Source organism: Urocampus carinirostris, chromosome 6 (assembly GCF_059441175.1).
Source record: "Urocampus carinirostris isolate Australia breed hairy pipefish chromosome 6, RoL_Ucar_1.0, whole genome shotgun sequence".
NCBI classification, from domain to species: domain Eukaryota; kingdom Metazoa; phylum Chordata; class Actinopteri; order Syngnathiformes; family Syngnathidae; genus Urocampus; species Urocampus carinirostris.
The window spans coordinates 19,284,472-19,311,411 of NC_142354.1; the positions used below are offsets into that span (position 1 = coordinate 19,284,472).

Here is a 26,940-nt window from a genome sequence, read left to right on the forward strand (position 1 = left end):
GGGGCAACCAAATGCACGGTGTCAGTAGAAACAGTGTGATTGTGCACCGGAAATGTCAGGAGTAAAGAAGATAGACCTATTTTTAGTGTCCCTGTTGCCAGGGCAACAGCACACAGAGGCATAGATGGCGTGGAATTCCCTGCAGCTAAGTATTAAAGAGAAGAAGATATAAGATGTAGAGAAGGAAGGAGGACAGGGCAGTATGGACAGAAAACCTGAGTCACACTCAAACCAATAAAAGAGCATAGAACGGAAAAAAGAACAATCCGGAACAGAGCGCTGTTGCTCACCCTCAGAACATTCTCCATCATCTGCCACTGTGTCAAAGTGACATATTCTTATCACATATTGACAAGTGATGCCCTGATGGGCGCTTCACACCACATATTTGACACTTCCCGTCATTTACAAAATCTGGTCTGAGTAGCTTATTCATCAGCTGGTGCTGCTGCACCCCTGCATTCATCTTACACTTCCAATAGCGACAGACGCAACAATAATGCCATCTGGTGACCAATTTATAGCCAGAGCGAGAGGGTTTTTCTTTCGAGCGGTAATTACTCTTTCACGTTTTTAGAATCAAGCACCCCAACATTGTCTCTCTGGAGGACATATTCGAAAGCACGTCTCATCTGTACCTCGTCATGCAGCTGTAAGTACTCTGTTAGCTTTCATATATGCAAATGTGGAATTAGAACAGTGTGTGTAGGTGGTTTGCATGAATCAAAATGCACAACAATTTATTGTATTTGGGCCATTTGGTTACATTTTTCAGAACGGCTTTCTATTCTTTTAAAATCCAGCTCTTGGTTCCTTTCATGCACTCAGCATATTGTTTCCAGCATAGTCCAAAATAAACACTCGAACCTTTCACAAGTAATTGTAGCTTTTTCTTTTCATTCCTCATTAAGGTTCCAACCAGACTTTCAATACCATCAGAAAAATACTTCCAAATCAATACACTAATCCATTGTTGTTCATTGGCGTGTCTCATCTGCCATCCAGGTAAAGTTAGGTAACAGGTTCAACTGAACAGACTGAAAGCACAGGGGTCTAATATCCTAGTCGAAGAACAGTCAGGTTTTGGAGGGAAGGAGCACCACTGAACAGATTTTTAACCTGCGCATCCGAGCCGAGAAGTTCCATCAACACCAGAGAAACCCCTATCTGTGGATTTCAAGAAGGTGTTTGACAGACCATGGCAAGCCGCCTTGCGCGGCACCATGCGGAAGTACAACATGAGCCAGAAACAAGTTTAGACCATTGAACAGATGTACACCACTGCCAACAGTATGGTATTGATCAGTATTACCATTGGAGACAGGTTTCAAACCACCGTTACAGTGAATCTTTGCGGCGTCAGAACCAGAAATCATGGCCAGAAGAGCACAAACCACAGTCGTACTTGCCAGACTTAAACCCATCTGGAGAAACGAAAACATTACAGTGAAATCAAAGATCACTGTCATGCATGCGCTGGCTACTTCTATCTTTCCCTACGTTTGCGAGACATGGACTCTCACTGCAAAGCTGGATAGGAAAATCCAGGCCATGGAGATGTGATGCTAAAGGAAACATGCAGGCATCAGCTACATGGCCCATGTGACAGATGAAACAGTCAGTGCGCAACACCACCAGAAAGCACATTGGACACTATGAAGAACTGCAGTTGTTTGGTCATATCATAAGATAATCAGGATGGCAAATATCACTTTCCAAGATGATGAGGAAGAGAGAAAAAGAACCTGGCCGACAACGTCAAAAAATGGACAGGTGCTACCTTTTCACAACCCAAACCCAGGCCAGGAACTGTCAGCAATGGAGAGACCTGTCTAGAGTTCCGTCCTCATTGGTGCCCCAAAAACTCAGGCAGTTAAGGGATCTGTAAACAGTGAACTGTAAACCATTGGCAGAAATTGTTGCTCATTTTATGTATCATTTTTACTTGCTTTACAATATCGTTTTTCTTATTTCTCAAGGAAAAATTGGAAAAAATCTTAAAAATTTGTAAAATCTGATATTTTTTTATGATCATAAAATGAAAGCCTAAAATGACCTCATATTATTTAGGGCTAGCCATATAAAACCATTTTCCTCATTGTATTTGTGACATTTTACGATAAAAATACATTTGAAAAACATTTTTTAAAAATTAGGCCCTGGGCGACAGTTCTGCTAACGGGGCGTCATCTCCTCTAGGCCCCAACCGACAAACTACCGTGGCCCTGGCAGCCTAAAGGAATGCCATTTGCACCATTGGCAGTAGCACCTGCCGGAGAACTGGACTCGAAACACCGCCGAGGTTACCAGACCAGCGTAAACCTGTGGGACAAAGCCTGGTGGGCCCACAGTGTCCTCAACCGGCCCCAGATGATCTCACACCTCCCCGTTCATTGGAATATCCGGCAAAGGAAAACAAATTACTGTGTGTTCTATCCAAATACGTCATCATGGTTCACGGATCCATTTACCGCCTGGGTCGTTGGGGCACAATTGAGGACACAACTCTGAACAGATTTCTCAACTGTTGACAGTTTTCTGGCCTGGTTTGGGTCGTGGCAAAGATGGCAACAGTCCATTCGTTAATGTTGTCGGCCCAATTGTTTTTCAGTCTTCCTATACTCCTGCCGTTTGGACTGTGCCCTCGATAATTACCTTGACCAGTCCTGAGGATCTTGTTACATGACCGTACCAATGAAATTTTCTTCTGCGCACAGTTGACAACAGTTCTTCGTAGGGTTCAATGTGCCGTCTGATGCTGTTGCGCACCGTTTCGTTTTTCGTTTTTGCATTTCTATGACCTGGATCTCCTTTTCCAGTTTTGTGTTATGTCGCAAGCGTAGAAGAAGATGAGTGTAACCAGCGCTTGCATGAGTCTGATCTTTGACCTTACTGCTATGTTTTTGTTCCTCCATGTCCTTCATATTCGACAAAAATGCAATGTTCCTTAGAGTTCTACTCCAGGTTCACACCAAAAAAAGTTCTACAAATGTGATCCTCAAACATAATTTAACGAACGTGTAAATGTGGCTCGAGGACAGCACTGAATTGTCGTTTTTGTCTCACTAATGTCCATTTTTCCAACTGAGAAACGTTGGATGCTTCACATTGATGCCCTGCATGTTTAATCCAATTCATGCCCTAGCAAAGTATAATTCCTCAAGGCCATTCACGTTCAGTACAAGATGTTGTCTTGTTATTTCTTTGCCCGCTGCATCACTCAGTTGGGATTAAAATCAACTTCCCTTTTAATCACGCAGAGTGTCAGGTGGCGAACTGTTTGACAGGATCGTGGAAAAGGGCTTCTACACAGAGAGAGACGCCAGCCAACTCATACACCAGATCTTGGACGCGGTCAAATATCTTCACGACATGGGGATTGTGCACAGAGACCTGAAGGTAGGGGGAGAACTCAGACATATGGCTTGCACTCTGAGTATTTGCCCTAAAAATACCTGTATTTGCAGCCAGAGAATTTGCTGTATTACAGCATGGATGAAGACTCCAAGATCATGATCAGTGACTTTGGCCTGTCCAAAATTGAGGGAGCGGGGAGCGTTATGTCCACAGCTTGCGGGACTCCCGGATATGTGGGTGAGGCATTTATTTCCCGGGTGAGCCACTCCTCGATTTTGTGTGCTGAGCACCTGCTAGCTCAGCTGACATCCACTTGTACACATTGCCTCATAAGAGGCTCTTGTCTACTTTCTGAGACAAGTGCAAGCAATCTATAAGTACTCTCCATTCTGTTTAACGTGACCGGGCAACGCGCCAAGGTCAAGATGACTCAAATGCTACCTTCACTGTTCCTGTGTGTTTGTGTGTGTCGCACAGCTCCCGAGGTGCTTGCCCAGAAGCCGTACAGCAAGGCAGTCGATTGCTGGTCCATAGGAGTCATTTCGTATATTCTGTAAGTAGAACATTGTTCTAATACAGAGATAGCATGTGCTAAGCTGTCTAGGTAATGTGGAATATCATATAATTCACACTACTATGTGCAGTTGTCTGTCACAAGACTTCTTATTTCAGTATAAATTATTTTTATGATTAATGTTAAATGCTGTCGTTAGGTGAGAGAGCAACGTGAGTACCGTATTTTCTGGACTATCCCCCAATTTACCAGAAATTTAGAAGTGAACCTTATAAACCGGTGTGCCTTAAATAGCAGAAAATACAGTGGATGAGATTGGAAATGCAAACGGCATTTATAGAAAGACAGAAACAGAAAACAGAAAGTCATCTACAAACTACACAAGCTCTTTTACATAGGTATACACAATAAACCGAGAGGTTATTGACACACTGGTGAAAAGGTAGAAAAACGGTTTCACCTATAAGAATTAGAATCAGTTCATGAGATAAGATCTAAAGCCTTTTCGAATGTAATCTATACCTCTGGTGGTCTAATGGTAAAATGTCGGCGCCCTCACCACTGCAATCCGGGTTCTATTCCTGATTAATCATTTAACTATGATACGCGATACGTTTATAAAGAGCCCAACAGTTATACACGATGAATCACGGTAGCGCTGTAGTCTCGGTTTAATGTGCCGGGGTGCCTTATCTATGAAAAATATGTTACAAAGACTATATTTAGGGGGTGCACATTTTGGCGCAAATTACTATACATAAGCACCATTTCACGTATCAACATGTATTTGGGTACAACATAAAAGTTAGTTGAGTGGTAACATGTTAACTCTATGGTTAGCTAGCGTGGCAATTTGCAACCTGAATAAATAGCATATTAAAGCAAATTTGGGCACTATTTCATACCTGTCAGCTTGTTTCACTTCCCCCTGTTTTATACATCATTTTGATCATTTTAAATTGTGTACGACGTATAACAGTGTTTGAACTGTGTATTTTTTGTTTTTGTTTCGTTTTGTTCGCTCTATCTCTCATTTCGGCTCTAATCCGGGTTGTCTCGGTCTCTTGTAGCAAACAACAACATCATTATTGTCAAGACCATTACACAGGGTGGACCCAATCGCGCAACGTATTCTCACAATTTTATTAAAATATAGGAAGAGGAATGGCAGCGCCCGCGATCCGATGCTCGCTGGACACGGGAAGCAAGTCGCTCTCGCAATCAGATTTTGATCCGACTACGGAAGTGGATCTTCCATAGCGGACGATGGCAGTGTCAGGGATGGAAAAACAGGTCGATAGCCGGGACAGGAGAGCAGACATGGTCGGGAACAAAAACGGGTCGTAAGCCAGGACGGGAGAGCAGACGTGGTCAGGATCAAAAGGTCGTAGCCGGAGACAGACGGGGCAGATCAGGAACGGACAGGTGGAAAAACAGGAGCAAAAACGGGACAGGAAGGAGTCAGGGTCGAAAAAGACTTTCCTTGAGGTTCACAGACGGACTGACCCCAGGAGAGTGACAGGACAGGATTTAAATAGGGACAAGGAGCCAAATGAATGGGCGCGGGTGATTCCATTCGGTAATCGTGAAATTATATATTGCTAATACAGTATTGTCGCGTTATACTACGTAGTCTGTCTTGTTGTGAGTAAATAGGTTTTGTGTTGTATTTGTACGGTTTATTGTTGCATAATAAGGGGGGAATCACAAACATAACATGGGGAGAAATTTGCTGAGGTAGAGAGGTATGCTATTTGTTCTGAAAAAAAAAAGGATTAAATATTACCGAGCTATTAGTTGTAAAACAGCAAGGTGAATAGGCAACGTAATGGTGCACGTTGGGCTACTAATTCGGCGGAGAATTGTAGAATTGCTACCCACAAAATTTATGGTGAGCTAGCAAATGGCAAAATGCCTACCTGTTCTGACAACATACTGGTTCCAAGTGGGGGTACTAAATGTAATGAAATGTGGTTAAATGTTAGCTTTCTACCATTATGCTAAGCTTAAAAAAAGCAAAATAGCAACCTGAACTAAAGACATGCTGAGGCTTTGATTGAAAAAAAGATATTTAAATTGCAAATCTTATCGCATACTTACTTACTATAATACCAAATAAAACATAGAATAGAATAGGATAGAATATACCTTTATTGTCATCGTTACAAAATGGGTTAACATATTGTGACAACGAAATTGGGCATGACACTCCAGTTTTACACATTCACAGTGAGGTATGAGCCAAGAAGATAAAGGAACAGAGAAGATAAGGTTATAAAACAAGGGGGATAAGGCTATAAGTATAATTTACATGGTATTTACACAATAAATGTCGGCATGTGGGATGTTACAAACAGTGTTGTCGTGATACCGTTGGTATCGTAAGGGTTGTGCAATATTGCATTTGGTGCAAAGTCATCATAGTGCAAAAAAAAAAATAGTCAGCATATGCATTGGTGCAAACATAGACATCATAGTGGAAATAGACATCATTGTGCACATAAAAACATGGCTAATAATACACGTGTTATCAACTCCATTAAGTAATTTTTGTATTACAGAATGACTGCATGCTAAGATGCTAGCAAATATGTTATGCTAAAAGACGGAGGAATATCTGTCAATAACAAATAAACTGAAAACATGTCCAAATATGAAACGTTTTCCTGTTTTTTCTTGTATGAGAATTAACATTTGAGAACATGCTAACATATAGACTATAACAGTCTCGGTAACTAGAATTTTTTCCAATTAAAACGTGGGCTCACAATAGGGTTTCCGCTGATCTTTGAAAATTTTAAAAAGCATTGAATTCATTAGTCTAAAAATAAGGCCTTAATTGGCATTAAAATGTCTTAAATCCCATTTTCAAAGGTCTTTAAAATGGAAACATAGTAATGTTTATCAATTGTCCTCATCCAAGAGTCAAGATTATTTTTCCAAGTATGTGTGTTTATGATGCTACACTCAAAATTGTTCTTGAATATCGCAGTATTACATTTTAAAAATAGTTTACAGTGGACCAAAAAGTATTTTTTCTTAAATTATCATAAAAATGCTTCATGAATGTTGCTGAAGAGTTCTTTGGAATCTGCCAGTTTTGACTAAGGATCCATTAGGTACTGTAAACATCCTTCTTATGAATTGCTTTTGTTTTATTTGTATACATTGTCTTTTTTCGTCAATCTGCTCTTGAATTTGATTTCAAAAGGTATTAAAAAGTCTTAAAAAGTCTTGAATTTAACCTGCCTTAAGCTGTAAGAACCCTGAATAAACATGTGTATGATTGGAATCAGTGTAATGGAGCAGAATGAAGTGTATACTTTTTAGAAAGTTATCAAAAGTAGTAGTATTAACTCTGTAAAGAATGAAATGTGATCCCTTGATGACGGTGTATATGATTTTTTTTAACACCCCTTTAGACTTTGTGGGTATCCTCCATTCTACGACGAGAACGACGCAAAGTTGTTTGAGCAAATCCTGAAAGCGGAGTACGAATTTGACTCCCCGTACTGGGACGACATTTCCGATTCAGGTATTAGCCGGTGTTATTATTTGTAGCACATGAAGTGAGATCATAAACACAACTTATTTTTGTTTAGCCAAAGACTTCATTTGCCACATGATGGAGAAAGATCCTTCCAAAAGATACACATGCGAACATGCCCTCCAGCATCCATGGTAGGAAGACAAATACTGCGGGAGCCCATCTCAGCTGTCCTCGGGCAGTGGGCAGGGGAAACCCTGAACTGGTAGCCAGCCAGACGCAGGGCACACAGGGGCAGACAACCATTCATACGCACACTCATACCTAGGGACATTTTGGACAGGCCAATCGACCCGACATGCATGTTTTTGGAAATGTGGGGGGAAACCGGAGCTCCCGGAGGAAACTCAAACAAGCACGGAAAGAACATGCAAACTCCGCACAGGAAAGCTGGTCCATTGACCTCAGAACTGTGACCCGGACACGCTAACTACTCAGCTGCCTATGAAAATACAATTATTCAACTATATTTTAAGTTATATAATTCTATCAATGCAGACTGCAGCCCTTTCAAAATATCAGTACTTGCAAGGGTGTCAAAAACTGGCGTTATCTTTTTTTGTTGTGGACATTAAACAGACAGGAATCAGAAATTCCTGTAATAATTCATTGCCATGAATTAAATTGAATATAAAGAAAAATGTCATATTGACTTTTCAATAAAATTGTTTAAAATGATCCACCAATTTTTGCAGAGGAATAGGAATTTCATTTACTAGCATTATCGGTACCAATTACTACATTACATATCACATTATCGGTATCAATAGTTGACTCTCAGTTCAGTTTCCGAAAAAGAGGACAGAAAGAAGTTAAATAACCTGTGACATTTGCCCCTAATCAACATAAACTAACAACTAACAGCATCCAAAACAAAAGCATCCTATACATGTTTTTAGATATTACCTTTTCAAGCCTTTTTGAATTCTGTACATTTTTCTTTAAAAAGAAAGACTGAAAGCACAAACTGTCCCATTTCAACAAATATACCACCTAAAATGAATCTCTCTCTCGCAGTTACTTAAGACAGTTGAGGCTTTTGACCGTCACTTGTCATAAATTATGGTTTCAAAACAAGATATCAGCAAAGTTTTCTTGTAAAAGTGTCACAAACTACTATAAATGAGAAGGATATGGATTTATTAAGCTATGCGCTATGTGTGCAGCGATCCACCAATCTCTATCACTCACCCAATCAAATTACTCTAGGTACCTGGCTGGCTTTTTCAGGTGTGTAGAGTTAGTTCTGTGGGTTTTCATCTTTAAGTGTCTCAACAATGAACATACCTTGTTTAATGAGCATCCAGATACAGGATTCCATAGAACAGTACAACAAAAATGGGGTCTGTTGATATAAAACCTTGACTGTAAACTGTAGTTGAAATTTGCCTTGAAATATAGTCTGAGCCGAAAGTAGAGTCAACTTTGTCGCTTTGGCTTCGCGTACACCAACATTGGAACGATACAGAGATTACCACAGCCCTTATTTTAGATTAACAGATGAAAAGAGATACCTGGCGTTCCAAACCCCTGCCTTAGAGTGTGTCTGCTATAAAGAACGAAGAAAATAGTAATGTGATGGTCTGCTTCTTCAGGATCTGTGGAGACACGGCTCTCGACAAGAACATCCATGAGTCTGTTAGCGCACAAATCAAGAAGAACTTTGCTAAAAGCAAGTGGAAGGTTGGTGATTTTTTTGATGGAAAAAGTCAACAAAGTGCACTTTAAATTATTTTCTTCTCTAGCAAGCGTTCAACGCCACGGCGGTAGTGCGGCACATGCGAAGGCTGCAGCTCGGCACCAGCGTGGAGGGGCCGAGCCAGATCACCCCCACCAGCCCCTGCCACGGACTCCTGCTGCCCGAGGAAGAAGAGGACGACGAGTTGGGGAATGGCGAAAACGAGAGTTGTGAGTTTGAATATTGAATATTCAGAAACCGTTAATGAAAAACAGTAGTTACAGTTATTAGTTACTTCATTTAAAAGGTAATGGCTTGTTACTCTGAAAGTAACTATCTAATTACATATTACTGTATTTACTCACATTGAAGCTGCCCCCCTCAAACTGCTTAGAGATAGGTGTACACCAACCAGTGGAAGCGATGAACCCTTTGCATTTTTTCGGATCGTGCAATCCTGAGATTTTGCAAAATAGCACAGCTGAGACACTCCATATTAATTTTGTTTTCAAAAACGTAGGGTCCCATGCAGTGCAACATGCAAAGCATGTCTTTTGTAACAAAATCAAAGTATAACAAGACTGTATAAAACAGAGACAAGAAAAACAATCACGGGTAAATAATAAATAAAAAGGGCAGCGAGAGAGCTTGGCCCGACCCCAACGATACAAATTTCGGGCTCGGGGTAAGATCTCACCTCTAAGCTAAAAGTGGCGGACGACTTTGCCATAAACCGAGCTAAACCTTCTGCCACTTGTGTAATGCTCGCTCGCTTCGGAGTGTTCCGACTTTTCGCTATTAAATCAACACAATGTCGATTGTAATGTTGTGCAGCTCTTATTTTCAATTTTAGCTGTTTGCGTGATCGCTTTGGTGGACTACCGCCCCCCCTGCCAATCATAGTTTGTGAAATCAGCGACGTTTCTCTAGCTGGTATTCAGAAGCCGACTCAGAATCTGATTGGCTAAATAAACAGCTTTCTTTAAGACTAATGTTACAGGACACGGCCTTCAAGATTATTTGTGGAGGCCTCCGGGTAGATTTCTGAGCCTAGCAACAACTAATGGTTGAAATGTGATTGCTAAATGGTTAAATATGAAAGCACTCATCTAGGAGCAGCGCAACCAGGGAGAAATAATGAAAGGAAGTTTACGGACAATTTGGAATTTTTAAAAATGTACTGGAGCGGTTAGCGCGTGGGCGGCACAGTTCTGAGGTCATAAGATTGAACCTTCCTTAGTGGAGTCTGCATGTTCTCCCCGTGCTTGCGTGGGTTTCCTCCGGGCACTCCGGTTTCCTCCGGGCACTCTGGTTCCCTCCCACATTCCAAAAACATGCATTTCAGGTTAATTGGCCGGTCCAAATTGTCCCTAGGTGAAAATGAGCAAGTAAATTGTCTGTCTCTGTGTGCCCTGCGACTGGCTGGAAACCAGTTCAGGGTGTCCCCTGAAAAGAGCTGGAATGGGCTCCAGCACCCCTGCGACCCTACTGAGGATTAGTGGTGCAGATAATGGATGGATGGACATAATTCAGATACTTTTTAGGCCAGCAGAGAAGGATTTACCGTGTTGTGTTGCTGGAAAATTGAGCATTGTATGTTACTTCGTGAACGAAGGCAGGGCTGTTTGAACACAGGACACTATTATTTTTATGATTGCATAGTGAAAAGGGACGCAATATTTTTGGGGCGTTGCGTTACAAATGATAATTATAATGCAGGATAGTACTCGTAACCGGGAAAAGTAATTGCATTCAATTTCTTTGTTACGCGTAATGGAGTACATTTACCCCGTTACATTTACTTGAGTAAGTTTTGGGAAATTTTGTACTTCTAGGAGTATTTTTATGTCCCTATACTTTTACTTTTACTTGAGTAAATTTGTGAAGGACAAACAGCGGTTTTACTCTCTTACATTTGGCAACATTGAAGTCGTTACGTGATAAATCCCCTCCACGTAAGTAGGCGTCTGTTTGTCTCCGCTAAGGCCCATTTATTTTGATGAAGACCTCCGGTAGGCTCTGCCATGTTTAACCAATCAAACGTAGCAGCCTCATTACGTGGTTACAGATGGAAAATGTCGCTTAGCAATACCGACTATAAAAACAAAGAAGAGGAGGAGCACCCCTGGCCTCACATCTTCATTCATGCAATGTTTGCGTCTGCTACAAGTCACGATGCTTTTAATGTACGTCATCAATTTTGTTAGCTTCTTTTGAATCTTTCTTCTGGGGCTGAAGTTTTGGCTTGATTCCTAACCACTAATCAATTTTTCTTGTGTTCTCTGTGCGTCTACTTTGGAAAAGGTAATGCAAATGCGCGACCTTATAACGCTCGGGAAAGTTCGGAAGCACGAAGTTATTCACCGCGGGTTTCTAAACGGCTGCCGAGTATCAAATTGCTAAACAAACCGAAATTCCGAAATTTTTTGAAAGCGGAATAAAGCAAACTTTTGATTTGAAAAAAAAAAAACAAAAACAAAAAAAAAATCTTTCCTTTTTTTTTTCTTGAAAAAGTTGGCGGCCACCCGAGTGGAGACTCTGTAAATTTTACGTCCGATGTAAAAGATGTACGCCGTGGGCGTCCGTGCAGACGTAATTTCAAACACTGCTAATGGTTTATAAAGCACTTAAATTTACGTTGATTATTTTAATCTACTTTTAAATGAATTTTTTAATTTTTTTTGTGTATGGGATGGACTTTAAACATTTGTTTTAAAAATAAATCAATAAAGGTAGATAGATAGATAGATAGATAGATAGATAGATAGATAGATAGATAGATAGATAAATAGATAGATAGATAGATAGATACTTTATTCATCCCCGTAGGGAAATTCACACTTCCAGCAGTATCCTTGTTTTGCAAATAAAACAATATATATAATATATAAATACCTAATGTAACGTGCTGATATAGAGTATTTAAATAGTGCTACATAAAATACACACTGTAATAAAAATAGGGTAACATGCAATGTGGGGGTATGGTTTAATGTGGGCTTTTACTCCCCCGGGTGGTGTTAAAGAGCCTCATGGCATGAGAAAGAAATAATCTCAGTCTGTCCATGGAACAAGACTGTGACAGCAGTCTGTCGCTGAAGCTGCCTTTCCGTTTGGAGATAAATACGACGTTGCTACAGTTACTCAGTACTTTTTCACCATGTACTTTTTTACTTTTAAGTAAGTATTCGGATGACAACTTTTACTTCTACTTGAGTAATATTATTCTGAGGTAACAGTAGTTGAGTAAAAGGTTTGGCTACTCTACAAGCCTCTGCTCCCAACACAGTTCGCATCCCTTACTCGTGTCGTAAAACCAACAAGACAAATTGATTCTCAAGTGGCACTAAATAAGAAAAAAAGCGCGACTTGCTTCTATGTAATTACGGAACGCGCCATTAAATGTGACGGAGGAGACATTGCTTGCTGCAGTAAAACGCAAAATTAATGAACGCACAGCGACGAGATGTCAGCTCACAATGGTTCCGCTCTCAACCCGAAACAAGTCAATAATTCAAAGCTGATGGGATGTGACGGATCAAGGGGTCATTAACATGCTAATCTATTTTATAATTACGGACTTTATTATGTTTACCCTGCTCAATTGTCCTCACTGGATTCATCAATTCCGAAGGGGCTACGTAGTAAAAAATGGTCTGTACTGTGAGCCTGGTTGGCTTCTGAGTTGGTCTGACTTTAGACCAGGGATGTCAAACTCAGTTTGGTACTGGGGCCGGATCCAGAAATTCTGTTTTCAAGCGGGATCAGTAAAAGAATGTCATATCAAAATGTTTAGCTTTGTTTTTTTTCAGTGTTATACTTTATAACAATGCCCATATTTTATGACTACCAGACATATCAGAATCAGAGCTGACAAGAAATCATTTCTAAACACAACACATTTACTCATAATATTTTCAGGGGTGGCATGGAATGTGCTACCTGGTTTACACCTGAACCAACTCACCAGGCTTGACAAACTTAACAGTGCCTTCTTGTGGCCGGAGAGAGCATTTGGTTTGAATATATTGAAAAAAAACAACATAACTTTTGATATAAATGACCAAGAGACTGGCTTCTTCTTTTAGAAAAGCTCAGAAATTTATGGAAGGCCAGATTAAATCAGCCAACGGGTATCTGGCCCGCATGCTGTATGTTTGACACAACTGCTGTCGACAATCCAAAACTGTGTGGGCCTGTTTTATGTTTTCAAACAATAGCGATGTTATTAAATCGGTAACCAATTGAGAGCTAAAACACACGTAAACTGGTAAATCAGTGCTATCAAACAGGCGGTCCGGGGGCCATATCAGGCCCGCTAAGGGATGGAATCCGGTCTGCAAGACAACTCTGAGGGAAGCGCAAAAGAAAAACGAGCTGCAGGTTGAAATATGGCCACTTGATGTTGCCAAAGCCTTCTCTCTTTGTCTTAGGATTTCTTTATTTTCAGATATAGTCAAGTCATGTTTAGTCTCAAAGGGCCGCACATATATAGTATCAAAACCAAAGAACCAACCATATTTACAGGTGTAAGCACTAAAAGGAGTACTGTTTTTTACAAAAGTTTTATTTTTCACAATTAACTTCTGTACTGTCAAATTATAATTTCAAAAACAATCCTGCTGCTACATCGCACTATTGATTCGAAATAGATTTTAAAATGATTTCAGGATACTATCCACTTTTTTAATTTACAGTATATGATGTTTGTCGCTATCATGTGGCCGTTATGGGAATACAAAAATGTGGCGTAAAAGGAACATTACAAACAACAAATAAAGGTTAAAAAGTATCAAAAAAACAAAAACCCACCTGTATTTACCAAAAAAATAGATATTTTTTTTCTCAAATCAAATATTATTTTAAGGTGTTTGGGAATGTTTCCTTTACATGAAAAAAAACCTGGAAAAAAAGAATTAAGAAATAAATAAAATATTTAAAAACGGATGATGGTATAAAAAAAAGAATTATTGTTCTAATTTCATACAAAAAACTTTATTTTTCTTATTTTAATGCCTATTTATTATCCGTGTTCACATTTTACTATTCTTTAAATCCTTTAACCCCACCATGCAAAAAAACCACAGTAAAACATGTATATACATATTTTAATATACAAAAAAATAAATAGAACACTTCACATAATAAAATATATCAGTCAACAGAAGATCCTTTATTGTATTTTTTGCAGTATAATACTGCCACTTTTATGTAATGATAAAACTCATCATATAAGTACCCAATTTACATATCCTCGTCCTGTTCCCCATCAATGTTTACTTGTATAAGTTTATGCCCCCCCCCCAAATTAAACAAATAAATACAATATATGTTCACGAATGAAGTAAATTCCCTAAACTGGCTCGCCATCATCACTTTGGTTTGCTCCAAACAAACAGAGGATTTAAATTTGTTCTCGTGCATTCCAAGGTGACTTATAATAAAATTTAATACAATTTGGACAAAAAAGTCAAATCATGATTCATGTTGAAGCGACATCAACTAGTTTTATCGGTTATAAATGTCAGGTTAGTTTAACAGGGCAACACAAAGGCTTCACATTCATGGAGAATGCAGTAGATCATCTATAAATTAAAGGAAATCAACTCTTGGGAGTATTTTAGTCCAACCTGATGGAATAAATAATGTAATTTATTTAGGAGCAATGTAAGTCACTGCTACCAGTTTCTTTAAGCAAGTCAAATTTTGAAGCGTTATACTGCCACCTACAGCTTTTATGTAGGAACATGCACATTTGCTTACTGGCCTTTGCATACCTGTCAGCCGATTGCTCCCCTAATGATTGCAAATCCCCTTTAAGCGATTACAAACCTTACAAACACATTTTTTTTCAATGTTATCTGTCAAAGAAGGCATAACCTCAAAGTCAACATTAAATATTCTTGTAATTATTTTTTAATTTTCAAATTTTAATCAACTCATTGTAGACAGTTGGCTTGAACAGCAGCCAATCACAACTAACCCGCTCTGAAGCAGAGTTGTGATTGGTTGTCATTTGAACCTTGAACCATTTCCAATCAACAAGTGGCAAGATGGCCACCGCCTAAGACGGAAAAACGTTTTTTTTTTGCTTGATAAGCATGGGAAACTGTTTGAGACAGTCAAATATTAAAGTGTAACCTCAGAATTTCAGATTTGCAACAATTAGTATTTTTCACAGTGTTTATAACATGTTTGTTGAATCAGAAAAGTATTTTTTTAATGTCAACATGAAATCTCTTAGTGGAACTGTTACAATGTCTAGGCTTAAAACACACTTATATTCTATAGCAGTGTTTTTTAACCTTCTTTGAGTCAGGGCATGTTTTTTACATTGGAAAAATTTTGCGGCACACCACTAACCAAAAGTGTTATAAAATGACACTGAACCGTATGTTTAATTACAATATAATTTATAATACCCCCAGTTTTTACAGCACAGACACTTGACAATGACATAATATTTGCTGAAAATGATTCATAAATGTTTTATAAAATTTCAAATTTTAAAAAGTGACATTGGATAATTTCTCACGACGCACCTGACGATCTCTAGTGTGTCGCGGCACAGTGGTTGAACATTACTGTTCTATAGCTTAGGAATGACCTACACTGTGTATTGCAAAATCCATTGCAGCCTGGTCGTCCTGGAAGGAGGATTACCTCATGTGCGGTCCCTTCTCAGGGTTTCTTCATTATGGAGTTGTCATGTGGACAGATTCATCGTGTCCCCCTGTCCATTGCCCGAAGATAGCTAGGATGGGCTCTAGCACCCCCGCGATCCTACTGAGGATAAGTGGTGCAGATAAAGGATGGCTTCTCAGAATTTTTTTCACTGATATATTATCAATAATAATGAATGCTAAATGGTCTGCATTTACAGTATATAGTGCTTTTCAAGTCACTGAAGACCTCCCAATGTCAGGGACCAGAACAGACTCTCGGATCCAATAGCGTTAGTTTCAGAGTTTTTATTTGAAAGAGTTGTTGGAGCTGGCTTGGGACGTCGGCGCTTGTTTGTCGTCAGCCTCTTCGGGCAGAATGGCAGCTCCGTGACGGGAGACGGAAGGTGCAGCTTAGCGGGTTAGTCGATGGCAGGGGCGGGAGAGTAGGTCGCAAAACGTGGAACGGAAATAGATCAAAAAACGAGAGGCAGGCATGAATCAGGCAAGAGGAGTCGTGGGTACCTTGTAGTCTGGAGAAACACTCAGGGATACGAAGAGTACACTCGAACGTCCATCTCTGGACGCAGACAGCTTAAGTGGAGAACGTCAGCCAATCAGGAAGCGCGCTCCAGCGTGCCAAACGATTGCCCAGGTGACTCCACTTAGGCAATCACGACACCCAAAGCACTTTACAATGTGCTTCACTCTTACTCATTCACACACACACTCACACATTAATGGCCAGAGGCAGCCATGCCTACCAGGGGCATTAGAGACTTAGTGTCTTGCCCCAAGGACTCTTGCCTCGGTTCCAAGACGAGCGAGCCCTCTACCTCCTGAGCTACTCCCTCACCCTAGCAGTAAGTTATTATAATAATAATAAATTAATAAGAAAATAAGCGAACAGAATGCACCAAATAATCCAGCAATTAGTAATTTTATGTATTTGGCAGGGGATCCCGGAAATACACATGAAATATAAATTGAAATATTCAGAGATCTACAAAAAAGTAAAATAGTATATTTTCACACACTGAGCAGATTTAAAGTCGAACGGCAACACAAAATCCCTAAAAATACAAAACAATAAAATACAAACTAAAAATATTAAATCTTCAGTGATAAATAAATGATCAAATCTAAAAAAAATAACACTTTACAATTCTATTTTGACCAATTTAGACACAGATTTTCTTAAAAATACGCAAAAAAATGTAAATTAAAAAAGGAAAACAGAAAGCAAAGGATCACCAGTCTCTAGGATTGAAAGATTGGATGTGCACTGCTTCAGAGCAATCAATATCATTAAAATGTGTCCAAATTTGACTCATTTTTCTTTTTTTATACACGCAATACTTTATTTTCTTCTTCCGCAGTGAACTCCATTATTACCCAACCCCTATTGAGCCTTTTCTGTGTTTGTAAACAAGTGTGACACATTGGAGCTGCATGTGCGTTGTTGAAGCAGAATTGCAGAATTCATGTCAGTTTATAGCACCCGATTGACACTAAAAGATCATAGATGGAAACAGTGCAAAATGGCATAAAGTGTGTGCTAGTTATTATTTATTTATGCTAGTATTTGATTGTAGCTGGATTTTTTTCTTTGAAGGTCCTAGAAAAATGTAAAAATTAGTCTTGAAAGTGCTTGAATTTGGCCATTTAAAATGTGTCCGAACCCTGTAGTTAATGAAGCTTCAAGTTGAGGACCTCTAAGCCATTAATTTCTGAAACTACACCACTCTATAATTTACTTGTCCTCTTGCTTGGTTGTGCAGGCCTGTTGTGCTGTTCTCTTCTGGGAGTAATACACACCCTTGTGGGAGATCTTCATTCTCTTCGTAATTTCTCACATTGAATAGACTTCCTTTCTTAAAACAAGAACAGAATGTTGAGTTTTACATAAAACTTCTCTTTTGCTGGCCATTTCGATGGATTATTCACAATCACAAATGAAATTCTCCAGATACTTAACTAACTCAAAAGAAGGTCAGTTTTATAGCTTCTCTGGTAACTTAAAATTAGTTTTACCTGGTTATATCAGTATCAGAAATTATTTTCCCCCCATTTTATTAACACTCCACTTATTGAAACATGAATATTTTGTTTGTTTGTTTGTTTGTACATGATTCAATTGTTTGTTTGTTTGTACATGATTCAAATTGAATCTTTTCTTCCGGCGCCGTCACGAATGGCAGCCACTCCAGCAGCTCCCGTGTTATTTTCGATTGTTCTCGATTGTTCTCAGCTCAGGGATGCTGCTGGAAATGTGAATTTCCCTTCGGGGATGAACAAAGTATCTATCTATCTATCTATCTAACTTTTATTGCACAAGGGTTTTCTAATCATCCCTTAACCTGCTAACCCAATTAGCAAATACAATGTACTTTTGTAACATAGTGTAAACCTTTTCCCCTTACAAAATTTGAACTGATCAAAAGCGTGTAAAATCCGGGTAAAACGTATAATTTGACAGGCGTTCGTTTGTCTATTTTCAGTGTCTCACTACAGCGACGAGCGGCGGGGCAGCGCCGAAGGCAGCACGGACCGAGACAGCCTGAGAAGCTGCACTTACTGCTGCAGGCCGGCCAGCCGCATCTAAACACAACCTCACGTTTGTATTTTGATTTCTCCCTAAATGATAATAGAAACCCTTCGGGAGTGCATGGAGGGTTGATGCCCACCCAGTCTGGTCAGGAATGCAGAGTACATTTGTTTACATATTAGTTATCACATCTAATTAGTTTAACTAGCGTATTTACCGTACTGTAAGGTGCATGGGTTTATAAGGCGCACTGGCAAAAATGTGTTTTTTGTGATTTTTTTTTTTCATATGTAAGGCGCTTTGGACTATAAAGCATATATAATTAAAACTACAGTAAGGGCTAGGGTTGCACTAATAATAATCGATCAGTCGCAATATATTGCTGATCACAATTGCAACTATTAATTGGGGATATTACAACACATCTGCTTATCGTTTTTTTTTTCATTTGAAAAAAATTCCTATTTCGACCCACAGATATTTACTTCAAGAACAAGGCTTGAAATCGTATATAAAATGAAAAGCACAATAAGTCAAAACTGAAAATATAAATTTGCAAAGCCAACATCCAAGATTGATTACCCGATCTAAAGCAAATAACAGAATTAGAGTAAAAGTCTGTGTGCAGGACCTTGCACTTGTATGCAAGTATGTGTTAAGATGCATGTGCTGCAAAAAAATGACACTGTTAGTGTCTTTTTTGCAGATACAGACGCTGCCCCTACTTACGAACAAGATCCGGATGATAGTTCGTAAGTTGAATTGTTCGTAAGTTGCTTCATTGCTGTATTCTGTATGTTTAAGGTTTATATAAGTATGTTTAAGACTTGTATACCTAACCTTTATTGTTTTGTACTGAAAAATAAACGTTTAATAAAATAATATGCTCTATAAAGATAAATCAAGTTAAGTTTAACTTACTTTTGGAAGATGGGCTTTACGAGTTAAGGTACTTGCTCCTCCGTGGTAGAAAGTTGCCGAAAATAAACCAATCCAACTATTTTCTCAACCACATCAAACTTTCTTATTTCACTTTCATTTCAAAAGAAACGGCTCGCCTCTTCTTTCCACCTTACACCAACTACATTGAATGGATGCATGACATATTAAACAACAAAAATGTCAAAGTTCTTAGCGTGCTAGAGATACAGTACACGTATGTTTACACACTAACTAGGAAGAGGAAGCGGATTTCTTCCTCAGGGTGGATGCTGGGTGACCTCTCACAGCGCCACCGTAGGGGCGGGAAGAAGCACTACAGTAATGTCCTATACTCGGAAAAAGGTGCACACAATACAAAATCTAACCTTAATGCAATGTGCGGATATTTTTGGACATCCCGAAAAAAATGTTCTTATTTTTCGTAATTCGAATGGTCGTAAGTAGGAGACCGTCTATATGTCCACTTATTATTCCAGTTTTAGCTCTAGTAAGTGTTTTGTAGTCCAGTTTTTATACCAGAGTTAAAACCAGCCCTAACAATATAAATGTATCACTAGATTTTGTTCTCGTCTGCATTCATCGAGTGCTTTTCAAGTCAAGAAGACTTTCCAAAGCACTTTACACTTACCCATTAACACACACTCACACACCGACAGCATCGTCAGCCATGCAAAGCAACTACCTGCATATCCGCAGTATTAGGGGTTCAGCGTCTTGCCCGTTTTCGACATATAACACGGAGGAGTCGGGAATCGAACATGCGACCTCTCGTTCCCGAGACGAGTGCTCTACCTCCTGAGCTACTGCCATTAAATAAGACATTCCGGAAGAAGAAGCCTTTATGTAATAAACAAGTGGTTATTGTTTGCGTTTAAAATCCAAAACGGATGGTGGCCATCCTAACACAAGAGAAGGGTTGAAAAATAAACATGTACTTTGTAAAACCCAGAAGTAGCAAACTTTTACCAATACTTAAACTTAATGCGATTGTTGGATAGGTTTATATAAGCAGAAAAATATAGCAGGCGTAGACTAAATTACTAGTCTCCAAGATTTTTCTTGCTTAAATTTGAAAACAAAAGCAACAAAAAAACAGTCGATTTTTTCAGGGTTTAATGCATGGAACGATAGCGTTGGTGAGTATGCTACAAGGTTGTGACCTACAAAAGTTAAACTGGGGCGGCACGGCGGCTGAGTGGTTAGCGCGTTCCTTCATGTGTGGAGTTTGCATGTTCTCCTCGTGCTTGTGTGAGTTTCCTCTTGGCGCTCCGTTTTCCTCCAACATCCCAGAAACATGCATGCAGGTTAAATGGCCGGTTCAAATTGTCCCTAGGTGTGAATGAGCGAGTGAGTTGTCTGTCCCTGTGTGCCCTGCGACTAGCTAGCAACCAGTTCAAGGTGTCCTGCCCTGCCCACTGCCCGATAACAGCTGAGATGGGCTCCAGCACCCCCGCGACCCTACTAACGATAAGCGGTGCAGATAATGGATGCATGAAAGTTTACCGTGAAAATCTTCTTGTTGCTTGTGCCCAGACTGGGTCGGCAATAACCGCTCTGCACATAAGGTGTCGAGGCACATAAAAACTTCTTTTCTATTATTATTTTGGGGGGGTTTTGTTCAGTTTATAGACGCACACTGAGATTCCCTTCCAAGATCATCTTGCAGCGCTACTGAGCCGAAACAATGCAGGTGGGAAAGGGACAACCTTTCCGATGTTTCATCCTCTAAATTACCAAAAACCTCCGCTCGATCCTTTCTACCCGGGATCTCAGTGTGGGATCTCGGCCTGCTCTGTTCTGTGGATCCTCTAGTGGAAGTCGGTCTACCGTTTGCATGACCTGGTCAAATTCAATATGTTTACATGAATGATGATCAAATATTACACACCGATGATGATGATAACCATGGTTCTTATTATTATTGTTATTATTATTATTATTACTACTCTGTTGTATTTCCAATGATGTACTTCTGTAATTTTTGCAGCTATATAATGTGAAGTGAGTGACACCAAAAGTAATGTTGACAAAAGTACAAAAACACACTACAGTGGACGTTTTGTTTTACACTCAACACATTCCATCATTTTTGGGTCAATTCGTGTTTGAAATACTTTGTGGGCAAAAGTATCGGGACGCACTACGCCAGGGGTCAGCAAACCTTTTGAGACGAGGCTTAAATCTGATACCTCGGCAATCCATGAGGGAAACGGATAACATTGGCCGATCCATTTTTTTTCTGCATTTTATCCAATTGCTTTTAAAACAACCATAATATACAAACAAGTATATTCATTTACAGACGCTGCCCTACTTACGAACGAGATACGTTCCGATCGTTCCTAAGTTGAATTTGTTCGTAAGTTGCTTCAGTGCCATATTTTGTATGTTCAAGGTTTATATATGTTTAAGGCTTGTAAAAGTAACCTGTATTGTTTTGTACTAAAAAATAAACATTTCATAAAATCATATGCTCTATAAAGATAAATAAAGTTGAGTTTACCTTACTCTTGTAAGATGAGCTTCAAGAGTTAGACGACTTCCTCCTTCGTGGTAGAAAGTGGCCCCAAAAAAAAAGCGATCCAACCATTTTCTCAACCGCATCAAGCTTTCTTATTCCACTTCCATTTCAAATGAAATGGCTCGCATCTTCGTTATACTTTACGCCAATCATATTAAATAGATGCACAAGATATTTAACAATAAAAACGTCTTCTTAGCGTGCTGAAGATACAGTATAGAATGTTTACACACGAACTTGGAAGAGGAAGTGGATTTCTTCTCCGGGGTGGATTTCACACGCCGATAGCGGCGGAAAGAAGCCCTACAGTAATGTCCTGTACTTGAAAAAAAGGTGCAGACGACACAAAATCTAATGGTTGTAAGTAGGGGAGCGTCTGTACTAATAAAAACTTGAAATAAAGCGACAGTTGGTAATATTGAGTGCCTCCTAGCGGTAACAAAAAAACTTTCATTCAGAAAAAAAAGTACACATTGATTTGAATACTAGGCAAAAGTACATGAACTGGTATACCATTGTTAATTAAAAAAAAAATCATAGGTCAAGAAATTTGTATTTCTTTTACATGGTGGAATCCCTACCCAGAAGTTGCCTCCGTGTTTGCCTGGCATCTTGCTGCTACTCTGTTTTTCGTTCGCATTAGACAATACAGTACCATTTAGTGGTCAAATATTACCCACTAGGGGTTTACGAGTCACAGCAAAGTAATATCTCCCTTTTTGAAGCACTAAATTTGATTATTCCGATTGAAGAAAATCAATGCAATAGGGCTACTTCATAAGTGTTTTATTGCATGCTTTGGCGACATCCAGTGGGCATATTAAAAGCTGCAGGTCATTGTTTGACTCATAGCAGCTCATTTTTTGTCATATGCTTCTCTGAGAATCTTACGCTAACAATAAGTTGAAAATAGAAGAAAATGAATTTATGGCGCTGGTCGACTTTGCAGCTTTAAGAACCAGCTTTAAGGCCAGTAAATTATTTTGTAGAATTTGAAGAGGTGCATGTCTACTGTGAGGGAGCTAAACTAAAAAGAAAAAATACAGAAATCACAATGCATGATTTAGTTACAATTTATTTGTGTCACACAGCTGCAAAGAAGTATTTGAACACCTGTGTATCATCTACAACTCTGACCCTGAAAGACTTATCTTCTTTACTGTACTTTGGGTTAACGCTCTAAGTAAATGATGAAAAATGAGTCATCATATTAAATACTTCTTAATTAAAGGTACAGTGCGTAATATTTAGGGTCTCCTAGTGGTACAAAAAACATTTTGTCATACCGATTCAGATTTTTATAAAGAATCACAGGTCGAGAAATTTGCATTTCTTTTAGATAGTGCAATCCTTACTTTAAGGTCGCTGACCTGTTTTTTTGGCAACTTTCTGCTTTGCTGTGCTCTGTGTCCCCGGTTTTCGTTCGCATTAGACAATACAGTGCCATCTAGTGGTAAAATATTACACACTGGGGCTTTAAAAGTGGAAGTCAACCAAAGGATATGATGTTAAATGGTCCTTGACTAATGTTAACACATCAATATGCGTTTTGTAGAGTAATTTAAGAATAACCCTGTGTTTAAAGGGACATTGTGTCTATTATTTAGCGCCTCCTACTGGTAGCACATTTTTGGCCAATTTTTAATTAATGATTTATCCTAAAAAATCTTTTAGAAAATTGATCTACTCTCTGGGCAGGATTTAATCTAAATCGCGAAAAACATGATACAAAAGGGCTTGTTTGATAGCAGATATTAATTCTAAGATGCTTGTGTTAGCAGCTAGCTGCTGTTTCCACAATGCTGGCATCAATAGTTAAGGTCCAGTAATTTGGATTAGCTGGTAAATTATTCAGCATTACTAGATGATTAAGACAGCACAGCGGCTGGGTGGTTAGCGCGCAGCCTCACATTGCGGAAGTCCAGGGTTCAAGTCTATCACAGCCGCCCGGTGTGGAGTTTGCATGTTCTCCCCGTGCCTGCGTGAGTTTTCTCTGGGCAAAAAAAACAAAAAAAAAAACATGCATGTCAGGTTAATTGGCCAGTCCAAATTGTCCCTAGGTGTAAATGCGCGAGTGAGTTGTCCGTCTCTGTGTGCACCTGGCTGGCAACCAGTTCAGGCACCGCATCCGGGGCGTCAAACTCATTTTAATTCTGGGGCCACACGATAGGACAAACATTCTCTCGGGCGCCGGACTAGTAGATTGAGGACAAAGAAAAATAAAAGAGAGAAATTAGTAAGACAAAGAAGGAGAGAAAAAGAGAGAGGGTGGGACAAAGAAAGGGAGAAAGAGATAGAGGGACAGAGAGAGAGATAGATAGAGAGAAATAGTGAAAGAGAGGGAGAAAAAGAAAGAAATCCAGAGAGAAATAAAAAAAGAGGAGAGAAAAGAGAGGTTAGAAAGAGAGAAGGGGAAAGCAAGAGAGAGAGAATAGGTAAAAAGGAAGAGAGAGTAAAAGAAGGTAAAAAGACACAGAGAGAGAAAGAGACAAAGAGGAACAAAGAATGAAAAAAATAGGAGTGAAAGAGAGAGAGATAAGGAGTGAGAGTAAAAAGGAGTAAGAGAGAGAGAGAGACAGAGAGGGACAGAGAAAGAAAAACTAGTACAGCGTCTTTGTGAGAGGCACCTGTCTTTGGCAACATAAAGTGGACACATTTCAACCTGCAGCCCGTTTTTCTTTTGCGCTTCACTCAGCGTTATCTCGTGGGCCGGATTTAATCCCTTCGCGGGCCTGATGTGGCCTGCGGGCCGCCCGTTTGACACCCCTGCACTACACGATACAACGACAGCTCGCAGCCAAACATTACAGTGTCCCTTTAAACATCACAGAGATAGATTGCAATTCCTTTTTATGCGCCATTAGAACAACCGACTTACACCAAAGAAGTTCAATATCTGCAGAAAAAATCCTTCTGAAGCTTACTGAAAAAGGAACCTTAATATTCTTCTACAAGGGCATCCGAGTTTATCATATCACGGAGAAGATGATAATCGTTTGCTTGTGAAACGATTCAATTATTAATCAAAAGCGGAAATGCTTCGGCTTGACATCCCCTTTCATGTGTTTCCCCTTACTTTTGTCCGAGTCTTATCCATTTTTAAGTTGTGTAACCATACAAAAAGTACACATCCTGGTTGGAAAGGAGTACATAACAAATAAAATCATAAAAAAGGATAAAAGGGAAAAACACTTGGACTGTGGTCCTAAAGCCATACTCATAAAGTAAAAATGCTTTGAGTGAGAAAAGCAATGGACGGGTGAGCTTTTGAGAAAACTCATCGAATTTGGCCTATTATTGTTTTGTGGGTGGGCTTCTTAAAAAATACTTTGACCCATTTGTACATTAAAAAACCATAAAAGCAATGTATTCCTACAACTCGTGGAAAATATGCAAACCGTGTGTGAAGGGCTTCATCTCGTGTCAAATCGTCATCGTTCGTTGGAACCCATCCTACCACGTCCAAAAAGCATTAAAAGAAGCACTTGTATATTATGACTAAATATATATATACGTATATATTGTATATCCTTTTTTTGTAAAGCTGTTTTGAGCTACAAACGTATGGATGCAATGCATCATGGGTTATTGAACACGATGCTGGAGAGCAGAAAATGGAATAAATCTTCCTTGTCTATGCATTGTGTGTGTGTTTCTGTTGCATGAAAAACTTGAATATGCAAGATTTGAAAAATATGTATATGTACTTTTGAAAAAGTACAACTACTGTAACCTTGAAAACTAAATATTAAATATTGTGCTTAAGAACCAGGACCTCATATATTATTTTGCTTTCATTCAGAAAAGGAAAAATAGTATAGAAATACTACAAAAATACTTACCACTTCCTAATACTATAATAGAAAACACTATCAGGAAAATATTACTACAGAAATACTACCACAGAAGTATTACTACATAAATACTGATACTAAAACAACTAGAGTGATACTACAAAAATTCTACTTTGGAAATATGGCAAAAATACTACAAAAATAAAGCTACAGTAAAACTTTACAACAGAAGTATCGCAGATGTACAGCAAAAACTTTACTACGGAAATACTACAAAATACAACAGAAATCGTACAAAAATAACAACAAATAATAATTGGAGATTTAATCATAAAAGTAATGTAATGCTACAAAAATACTACAGACATACAACAAAAAATCTATTGCAGTACAACAAGGAATACTACAAAAACACAAAAAAAATTTACTACCGTAGAAAAATAGCCATAACTACTGCAGAAATAGTAAAAACCAATAAACTAGAGTAATACTACAAAAACAACTGAACTTCAACAAAAACCCAAAGACAGAAATCCTAAAAAATACTTTAAAAAAGTACTGTAATGCTTGAAAACTGAATATCAAATGAATTGCTTAGAAAAAGAACCTTATATATGACTTTACTTTAATTGTGATAACTTCAAACTGTCACGGTCGCCGTGGCGACGAGTCTGCCGCGCCCCCGAACTCAAGCTGCAGCAGATCAGCTGATTGCTGCTACTTAAGGCTGGGTTGTGGGTTTGGCGGGCGCTGGCTCATTACACATTCCCCGGTCTGTTATGCCTTGTCCTGTTTTAGTTTTAAACATTTTCCGTCTGTTATGCCCTGTCCTGTTGAGTTCGTGCCGGAGGAACTCTGTACTGTTCTGTTTTGTCCCGGAGTATTGGGCGACTTTTATTTTGTTAAATAAAACTTATGGATCGTCACGCAATTGAGTTCTCCCTTCCTGCCTCCTGCCTCCGTTCTGGTCCGGTCACCCCTTCCACTCCACCACGCCTCGTGACACAAACCCAATTTAATGAGACCAATCTAGTTCAAAGGACTTTACTATATAAATTTATGTGTGTATGTTTGTTCCCAGATTTTAAAAAAATCCCAAGTTTGGCCCCTTGGCCCAAAATTTTGGACCCAATGATCCCCGATTCCAAAAAGTTGCCCATCCTTGGATTAGAACATGGAAATAGTTATAAGATAGTATAAATAGTATAGTAAGTTCACAAAGTCCAATTTTACGTAACACGGGGCCCCAAATCTAATTTTGCTTATGGCCCCATCAAGGCTCGGCCTGGCCCTAACTTCCAGTACTGTAAAACCTCTATTAAAATGACGAATGTTACAGTCGCTGACACTCAAAATAAAGATAGAAGTCAACAATAA

At 39.1% G+C, this 26,940-nt stretch overlaps 1 protein-coding gene across 1 annotated transcript in view; it reads left to right on the forward strand.

Moving 5' to 3' along the window:
• The window catches only part of camk1a (calcium/calmodulin-dependent protein kinase Ia), a 39,439-nt gene extending 14,029 nt beyond the window's left edge, over positions 1–25,410 (forward strand). Inside the window, exons 4-12 of the mRNA XM_088338147.1 lie at positions 578–652; positions 3,261–3,399; positions 3,468–3,594; positions 3,835–3,910; positions 7,294–7,406; positions 7,474–7,552; positions 9,014–9,101; positions 9,164–9,326; positions 18,260–25,410. Of these exons, the coding sequence (XP_088194273.1) occupies positions 578–652; positions 3,261–3,399; positions 3,468–3,594; positions 3,835–3,910; positions 7,294–7,406; positions 7,474–7,552; positions 9,014–9,101; positions 9,164–9,326; positions 18,260–18,363 (964 nt within the window). The 3' untranslated portion in view covers positions 18,364–25,410. The remainder of the gene's footprint in view (positions 1–577; positions 653–3,260; positions 3,400–3,467; positions 3,595–3,834; positions 3,911–7,293; positions 7,407–7,473; positions 7,553–9,013; positions 9,102–9,163; positions 9,327–18,259) is intronic.
• Positions 25,411–26,940: the final 1,530 nt, after the last annotated feature.